At 37.8% G+C, this 10000-nt stretch overlaps 1 protein-coding gene across 1 annotated transcript in view; it reads left to right on the top strand.

Moving 5' to 3' along the window:
- The window catches only part of LOC123502034 (nephrin-like), a 433084-nt gene that overhangs the window by 253984 nt on the left and 169100 nt on the right, over positions 1-10000 (top strand). The window contains exon 4 of the mRNA XM_045251187.1: positions 3039-3191. Coding sequence (XP_045107122.1) covers positions 3039-3191 — 153 coding nt within the window. The remainder of the gene's footprint in view (positions 1-3038; positions 3192-10000) is intronic.

The raw sequence follows: 10000 nt of genomic DNA on the forward strand, positions 1-10000 counted from the left end.
AACAATAATGTAAGCAAGAATGATTACTAAATAAAAAATATACGAAACATATTTAGGAAAATCAAGAGAACTAAACATCATCAAAATCATAAAAGAACACAGGCAAGTAAATCACCAAATGATAAAATGCTGATAAAAATATATGAGAAAAAAGTAAAATAAAATAAATAGTGAAATAAACACGTAGGCATAAAAACAAAACATAAGTGAGCAATTAAATATATACATTAATTTCCAAACAAGAAAAGAAAAAAGAAACACTTCATAAAACACAGACAACAAATAAAATAACAAATAAAAAAATAAATTTAATACAAAGATTAGATATAATAATACGGAGAAAGAGATGGTTGAAATTAATAGAAACGAGAGATAGATAGATGGATGGATGGATAGATAGATAGATAGACTGAGAGAAAGAGAGAGAGAGAGAGAGAGAGAGAGAGAGAGAGAGAGAGAGAGAGAGAGAGAGAGAGAGAGAGAGAGAGACGGGCGTTATTACTCTTCTTTGATGGACTCTCTCTTTCTCTCTCTCTCTCTCTCTCTCTCTCTCTCTCTCTCTCTCATCAATAAGTCATTAAGAAATTTAAATGTGAAAGGATATATTGTCGGTAAACTCTCTCTCTCTCTCTCTCTCTCTCTCTCTCTCTCTCTCTCTCTCTCTCTCTAATTGTCTTCTTAGTCTTCCTTAAAACGCAATTTCCCTTTAATAGTCCTCCATCCATCCTTCTCTGTCCCTGGGAGACTCATTGACTTCCTCTTCCTCTTCCTCTTCCTCTTCCTTTTGCTCTTCTCTTCATTTCCCTTATTCTCCAACTTTATAATTCTTCCGTTTTATTTCCTTCTTCATTATATTTCTATACTCTCTTGATTTCTTTCTTTCTTATATGACTCGTTTCTTTCTAATTTCTCCCCCTCTCATGTTTTTTTTCTTTCCGTTTCCTCCTCCTCTTCTTTTACCCTCTTCCTTGAGTTAATTATTCTTCCTTCATCGTTTTTCTCTTTAGTTTATTTTCCTAACTTTTACTTTCTCCTCTTTCTGTTATAACTTGCTTTCCTTCTTCCTTCCTTCCTTCCTATACCCTCCTCTTCCTCCTCCTCCTCCTCCTCCTCCTCCTCTTTCCTCTCTTTGCAAATGAAATGTCTTTTTCCTTTTTTATTTCGTTCTTTTAGTATTTTTTTAACTCTTCTTTCTCCTTCATTTCGTTGGTATTTCTTTTTTTTTCTTTCTTTATTCTTTGATTCATGGGTTTTATCTCTTTTTTTCTCGTAATTCGGCAATTCTTTTTTTTTCTTTTAACTTCCTCACTTCAGCACTAACTTCATCCAGGATAATTCTTTTTAACATCTTTTTCTTCTTCCTTCTATTTTATTTCTTCACACTTATTCTTATTTCTTACTTTTTTTTATCATTTTTACTATTTCTAATTTTCATTTGATTATTTGTTTCATTTATTTTTTTTCTTCCTTTTTTTAAGATAATTTTCATTAGCTTTCATCATTATAATTTTTTTTCAATTGTTTTACTTCCTTCCTTCTTTGTTTCATTCATTCATTCATTCATTTTTCTTCATTTTTTTCTGTGCAGGTATATATATTCTCTCTCTCTCTCTCTCTCTCTCTCTCTCTCTCTCTCTCTCTCTCTCTCTCTAATATTTATTCATCCCTCCCTTCTTCCTTCCGTTCACATTAACTTCTATGTATTTTCTTCCTGTTTAGTTATTTTTATTCCATTTTTCCTCGACACTCTTTTTTATGTTTCCTTTGAGATAATTTCTTCCTTCTATCCATTTATCACGATCATTCTCCCTTCTTTCACAATTACCACAATTCTCTCTCTCTCTCTCTCTCTCTCTCTCTCTCTCTCTCTCTCATCCCAACACACACCCTTTCTCCCCTTTCTCCATGGAAATCCCTCCCTTTTTCCTTTTCCCTGCAAGTATAATCTCTCCCATTCTGTCTCTACGTCACTCATGTAAACCGTTCCATCACCCTTCTATACTCCCTCTCACTCCCCCTGTCCTCTCCCTGTCTCTCTAGAAAAGCAGGTCTCCCATTTTTTCACCCTTTTCTTTCACCTCCAGCTCCGTCTGTGTATCCCTCTCCCTCTTCCTGTGTTCTTTCTTAATTCTTCATTTCGTTAACTTACGTAATTCGTATATTGTTATGTCTTGATGAAATATAGTCAGTCTCTCTCTCTCTCTCTCTCTCTCTCTCTCTCTCTCTCTCCTTCCCTACCTGTCTCTTTCATTTTATCCTTCACCTGGCAAATTCAGAGCTTTATTCATGTTTTGATGGAAAAACAAAGTCAGTTTGGTGCGTGTGATAAAAATAAGACTCGGGTACATAAACCAAACAAGAATTGACAAGATCGCGCCTTGACTGTGTTAGAGTGTTGTGATCACGCTTAGCCCTTCCCATTTTCGCACAATGACGCTCTCCTCAGTCACGCAAGAAAAGAAAAGCGTCCTTGAAAATTTACATACCTTCCAAAACACTGAACATAAGAACTCAGGTCATGAAGAGCACGCCCATCCAAATAATGACCGCCCCTACCGCTGCTTAACCTCACTGATCGGACGAGTAAATCAAAACAACCACAAAAATCACAATAAGTTCTAAAAAAAAAATTGAAACAGACCCACAAACATTAAATCCTAAAGTTCAAAAAACCTTACATAACAACTAGATGATGTAAAACATTGACACAAATCATGACATACACTCCCATCCAAGTGCTGAACACAGCCAGAGCTAGTTAACACCATTGAACGTCCGAGTAAATTAAAAGTTTTAAAAACTGAAACTGTGAAAAAAAAAATAAATAAAGGGTTCAAAGTAGAGGATATGAGACACTTTGAGGATATGAAACAGCTTTAATAATAAAAAAAAAACATAAATCCAAATACATAGAAAAAAGAACAATTGAAAATCTTATAATTTCTAATACATCATGTTCAACTACAGATCGGACCTTCAGAAAACATGGACCAACCAAAGGCTCACACACTCACACCTTCCCTCTTCCTCTCCGACAGTGGCACCCTCCTCCGTCACGATCGTGGGCTGGGAGAACGGCGCCGTGGTGGAGGTTATGGTGGGCTCCTCCCTCACGCTGGAGTGCCTGGTGGCTGACGCGCGCCCTGCTCCTGGCGCCGTCTGGTACCGAGCTGGCAGGAAGGTGGACCCCGGTGAGTACTGGGGATGCAAGGGCCATGTGAAGGGAGTGTGCGGGGTCGCCAGTGGAGTCCTTCGGTGAGACGTGGGATTTTAACGTTGGTTTTAGAGAGAAATGCAGTAGTAAAGAATGATTTTAACCTCTTTCAGTACAGAGACGCATTTTTACCTTGAGTTTTAGGGTATGATTAGACTATTCTATTTGCATTAGGGAGGATCTATGGAGTTCAAAAGATGAATGACTAGAGTCCTCACTATTTTGATCCCACATATGTTTTTAAAGCTTTATGAAATTGCCAAACATTAACCAAAATGAATATGAAAACGAGTCTTGGTACTGAAAGGGTCAAGAAGCCTCATTCTGAAGGGTAAGGTTAGATACATATTACCGTTGATCTTAAGGCGTGTGCTGTGAGTTTTAAGATAACTGTAGGGGAGGTTTTCTTTTAAGGAAGATTTTATGGAGTCAGTGAGTGCTGAAGTGTTGAATATTTGTATTTTTCTAGGATGATGTAACGGCGTATATAAAAAAGAAGATGAAATAAATAATTTACTAGTTGCATATTGAAGTAATAGGTTAACAAAGCAAAGATGATAATATAAAGAAAGACTGAAAGAAAAAAAAAACAAAAAATCGGACAATTGCAAGGTTTAGCAACATGAGGGGTGAAAGAGTGAGGGTACCAGGTAACTCTGGCATTATTGAGGTGAACAGAACAGGGGGAGTAAGAGTCGAGGCTGTTGATAAAGGTCAGACACACGATAGCTTAGCATAAAACAACAGGAACACGAGTAAGTGAGGGAAGCAACAAGGAGTCATCAGGGTTTGGCCTACACGAGGTAATCCTTGCATTAACCCTCTCACTGCGATATGGAAGGATTAGCACCACCATAACCAATACATGACATCTTTATAAGCATCTACAGGAAAGAATAAAATTAAATAGTATAGACTTGGCAGCTGGTACACTGTTTAAAGATTAGAGGTGGCTGTAGAGAAGGTAAAAATGTCTCAGGGTGATTAGTTATTAAGGAAAGGTGTACCAAATAGCAGGCAAAGGGTTAAACAGAGCAACCTATTTCCACCTATCATCCTCGTGTGTAAAGTTGAGTAGTCTATTTTCTAACCTTCTTAATGACTCAGCACTGACAACCAGATCATTGAGTGTTTTATCAATTTACCATCATCTTCCCATTTTCTTGTAAAATCTATCTTTAGCAGTTCATTCAAGGAGTTATGGTGGAAATAAGGAGATAAAACACAAAAAAAGGGAGACAAACATTACGGACAAGTGTTTCAAAGCGTAATTCAGAGCAACTCAAAAGCCATTTATAACTTGTAAAAAAATAAAATAAAATGGTTAATATTGTTCAATATTGTTCATGCAAAGTAAAGTAACAAAAAGAAAACAATATCACGTTTAATTGAGAGTAAATCACAGTCATTTATAAGGTGTATGTAGCTAAGGGAAGTCGAGAAGTCACAGTTAAGCGTTCCCGAGCCACAGGACATCATATCACAAGACTGGCTAAACCACCCAAGAGATAGAAAGATTAAATTGAAGTGCACCTAAGCCAGAGTAATTCGGAACCGGTTATAACGTGTCAGTGGCTCAGGGAAAGTCAAGAAGTCAAGGGTAAGTGTTCATGGGCCATAAGAGGTCATACAGTAAGGTTAAGCTCGAGACACCCAGCCAGCAGGTCTTGAAGTGGCTAAGAGACGAGCCAGAGAGAAGGTAATGAGGAGATCTGATACTGCCAGAGAGAGAGAGAGAGAGAGAGAGAGAGAGAGAGAGAGAGAGAGAGAGAGAGAGAGAGAGAGAGAGAGAGAGAGAGAACGGTGGGGAAGGAAGGTGACGTGAAATAAAAAACCTTCGCAGGACGAAATGAAGGACAGAAATAAGGTGAGGAGGAAAAAGAAACATAGGGAAAGAAGAGAAGAAGGAGAAGTACAAACAAGAGAAGGAAAAAAAAAACAGGGAATAAAAAAAAATAAGGATAACAAAAATAAGCATAATAAAGAGAAAATGGGGAATAAAAACAGCAAGAACAGCACCGAGAGAGAGAGAGAGAGAGAGAGAGAGAGAGAGAGAGAGAGAGAGAGAGAGAGATCCTATGTTGGTTCTTAAAAGTGTATGATGGGTATTCTATTTTCATCTTTTCTTACCATCAGAACAACCTTAGAGGATAAAAGAATATTTTCTTCTCAATTTGAAGTCTTCCTGCGATTTTCTTTGTATTTTTCTTTCGTTTAATTTTTCATCAAGCTCTCAGGATTGTTTTTTGTTCAATTTTTCCTAGTGTACTTATACCCACTCACTCACACACACACACACACACACACACACACACACACACACACACACACACACACACACACACACACACACTCTCTCTCTCTCTCTCTCATTCTTTAAAATTTTTCCTTCTTGATCAGCGTATTTTCTTCTTTTCTTCTTCTTCTTCTTCTTCTTCTTCTTCTTCTTCTTCTTTTTCTTCTCCTCCTCCTCCTCCTCCTCCTCCCTGTCTTTCACTTAATCGCAGGTAATTAAGATGAATTATTTACTGAAGTGTAACACAGGTAAGCTATAACAGGTGATGGAGGAGGAGGAGGAGGAGGAGGAGGAGGAGGAGGAGGAAGAAGAGGAGGAGAAGGAAGAAGAATAGAAGAAAGAGGAAGAAGATAAGGGGGAAGAAAAAGGAGGAGAATGTAATGTGAAATAATGCACAGTTTTTGGTTATATTGAACTTATATTAAGGTATAAGTAAGTCTTTGTAGTCTGTTTTACATATATGTATTGTATATACGAAAGGATGAAGAGAAAGAGGAGCTGGAGGAATATTAAGAAAAGGGGAACAAGAGGAGGAGGAGGACGAGGAGGAGGAGGAGGAAAGGAAGCATCAGGGGGATGAGTAAGAGGAGGAGGAGGAGGAATGGAGGAAGAAGAAGAAAGGAAATAGGAAGAGGAGGAGGAGGAGAAATGGAGAAGGAAGGAGAAATGAGGAGGAGAAGGAGAGAAGGAGGAGGAAGGAACGGATCAGAAGAATAAGTAAGAGGAGGAGGAGGAAGAGGAGGAATACATAGGAATACATAGGAAAGACGAGTGACAGGAGGCCTTGCGACCTATGACGAGGTCACTCGTTTACTAAACTACATGTACAGAAGCTACATACTTTGTAGGAGGTAAGGATAGAACAGATGAAGCTCCTCCTCACCCACCAACCCCTCCGGCGTCACCCGGCAAGAAATAAAACGAAAAATACACCCCGATTGCTAAGAAGGACAATCGGGGAAATTTACACAGGAAAGATGGGAAAAAAAGAGAGTACTAATGTAACTACTACTATCGCTAAGAAAAAGAGATATCTAGCGTAACTACTACTATCGCTAAAAGAAAAAAAATTATCGGAAACCATTTTCTTTATAAAACTTGTCTAATTTACTTTTGAACGTAGCTACCGTGTTAACTTGGACGACGGACGCTGGCAGCTTGTTCCAGTGTTCAACTATTCTTACGTTAAAAAAGTTTCTTCGCAAATCAGTATTAAATCGCTGTCCTTTAAGCTTCAAGCCGTTATTTCTCGTTACTGATTGCGAAAGCTCAAAAAGATTTTCATAGTCGATCTTATCTATATTTTTAAGTATTTTAAACGTTTGAATGAGGTCACCTCGGATGCGACGATCTCTGAGGGAGAACATGTCTAGTCTTTTGAGACGTTCTTCATATGACAGGCCACGTATTCCGGGGATTAGTTTCGTTGCTCGTCTTTGAACGCTCTCTAATTTATTAATGTCTTTTTGATAACATGGAGACCAGAACTGAACCGCGTATTCCAAATGCGGTCTCACTAATGATGTATAAAGACGCGTTATGACTTCAGGTGTTTTATAATCAAAATTACGCGATAAATCCTAAAACAGTGTTAGCTTTACGACTAGCGGCCGAACACTGTGCAGCACATTTTAAGTCATTTGTTATGAGTACTCCCAGGTCCTTTTCTTCAGTGACTTTAATTAAGTTACGTCCATGTAATTTGTAATTATTTTTCACATTGTTTAGGCCGATGTGCATTACTTTGCACTTATCTGCATTAAAATTTAATAGCCATTTATCGCTCCAGCTACTAAGGTTGTCTAAATCCCGCTGGATGGCATCACAATCGTCTCTTGTGCATACTTTGCTACCTAGTTTAGTGTCGTCGGCGAATTTTGATATTTTTGATACGATGCCGCAGTCTAAGTCATTTATGTATATCAAAAAAGTAATGGACCCAAAACTGAACCCTGGGGAACACCACTCGTAACTTGAAGCCAGTCGGAAGCTTCTCCGTTAATAACAACTCTTTGCTTTCTATTAGTTAGCCAACTATCAATCCATCCACACAACTGCTCTCCCATCCCGTGGGCTTTCAGTTTAATTAAGAGACGTTTGTGTGGGACTGTATCAAAAGCTTTCCTGAAGTCAAGATAAATTATGTCGGATGGAGCTCTGTCATCATAATTAGAGAATATGTCATTGAAAAATTCTAGGAGATTCGTTAGGCATGATCTGTTGTTCCTGAAACCATGTTGTGAGTCTAATATCAATTTGTGGCTGTCTAGAAAGGAAATAATTTTGTCTCTAATTATTTTTCTAGAATTTTTATAACTACCGAGGTGAGACTGATGGGCCTATAATTACCAGCATCACTTTTGTTGCCCTTCTTGAATATTGGCGTGACATTAGCGCATTTCCAGTGACTTGGTACTTTTCTTTCCTGCAACGATCTATTATAAAGTAATTTAAGAGGTAACACCAGCTGTTCTTGACATTCTCTTAATAGCCTCGTTGATAATCTATCAGCCCCTGTGCTCTTATTGGGGTCAAGGTTGCGCAGGTATTTGGCTATATCGTCTTCGCTAATTTCGTCTATTATCAGCTTTTCATTTTCAGATCCTCTATACATGTTGATCGCGGTTGGCAAGGTCGAAAAGTCTTCTGTGATAAACACGCTGTGAAAAAGTTATTTAGGATTGTTGCCATGGCTTTACTATCACTCACAAGTGTGTTATTATTATCTTTTATCGGCCCAATTTTTCTTTGACAGTCTTTTTACTACGAATGTATTGGAAAAACTTTTAGGATTTGTTTTGCTTGCCTTGATATATTTATTTCGAGATTGCGCTTCGACTTCCTTATCTCTCTCTCGCAACATCTTTTGGTGGTAATATAATTGCTGTAATCGTTATCAGATTTAGTTCGTTTATATTTAGCATATAAGCTCTTTTTCCTGGCGATGATGTGTTTTATAGTGTGTGTCATCCATTGGGGATTTTTGTGCTATTTATTCGTTTTCTAACTTGTGGAATCCATTTACTTTCTGTTTCAAGGAGAATGTTAGTAAAGGCTGAACACATCTGCTCCATGTCTTTGTTTGCGAAGACTGTTTGCCAATTAATTCTTTGTAATTCTAATTTAAGTCTTAGCGTGTTACCTTTCTTATAGTTTGGGACTAAAAGTGCGTTTTCTTTTATATCTACCTCGCAGTTAATATTACATCGTATAATTTTATGATCGCTGTTAGCTAAAACTTCACCCACTTCACAGGTATTTATCAAATCAGCGTCTGAAGCTAATACGATATCTAAGATGTTATTGTCTAGTGTGGGTTCTCTTACAAATTGAGAAAGGTATAACTTTCTCACCACGTTGAGTAATCTGGATCCCTCGCTATCGGATGTTAAAATTTTCCAGTTAATGTATGGTAGGTTAAAATCTCCACATATAATTGACGTTTTTGTTTCCAGTATTGGGGAGGAGGAGGAGGAGGAGGATGAAGGAGAAAGGAGGAGAAGAAGGAGGAGAGAAGGAAGAGGAAGATATGAATGGGGACGAAAATGAAAACGAGGGAAAACAAGAAAAAATTAAGAACGAAAAAAAAGAAGAAAGAAGAAAATGGACAAAGATGAAGTAAAAAAAAAAAAGTAAAAGAGATAGAGAACAACAAATACAACCCAAAATAAAACAACAAAACATTTAACACACACACACACACACACACACACACACACACACACACACACACACACCAAAATTAAAACGTTCAAACATTAGTAAACAAGACCACAGTGGCTAACAATACACAACAACAGAAGTCTCCTCTACACACACCTCCCTTTCTCTTGCAGTGACCTTAGATGAGAACATAAGTCTTTTTTTCAATTTCTATTACCCTTGGCCAGTTTTTTTCTTCTCTTACACTGAAAAAACAAAAGGAAAGTAAGCCACAAGAAACCTTAGGTCCTACAAATGACAGTCACTATACAAGACATAACTGCTTAGACCCTATTTACCTTTTTGGGGCTTCTTAATAAATCCCTAATGAAAAACTTGATTATTGACTCTGTTCCTTTCCTTTTCCCACTATATTTCACAACTTCCTTCCTGCCTCCTATTCTAAATCAAGGTTTCTCAAGCTTGAACGAATGATTTTTTGCTCCTTTCTTGTCACTGATTGAAAATGGTGCGCGTATCATCCTTGGTATATCCCCTCCACCACTATTGAAAACCTTGCCTATACCTGAGAAATTTAGGATGAAAAAGAGCAGGATTATGATTAAATATGATAGGCGAACAGTAACAGCCCTTTAAAGTCTCTGAATGGCTCTTTGGAAAGTAATTTTAACTCTAACGAGGAGGAAGAGGTCGAGGAGGAGGAGGAGGAGAGGGGAAAAAAAAGATGAAGAAGAAGAGGAAGAGGAGGAGGACCAGGAGGAGGACGAATGCAAAGGAATACAAAGGAACACCAAACAGCAAGTCATTAAGGTATTGAATAGGCAGTT

The sequence above is a fragment of the Portunus trituberculatus genome, chromosome 10 (assembly GCF_017591435.1).
Source record: "Portunus trituberculatus isolate SZX2019 chromosome 10, ASM1759143v1, whole genome shotgun sequence".
Lineage (NCBI taxonomy): Eukaryota > Metazoa > Arthropoda > Malacostraca > Decapoda > Portunidae > Portunus > Portunus trituberculatus.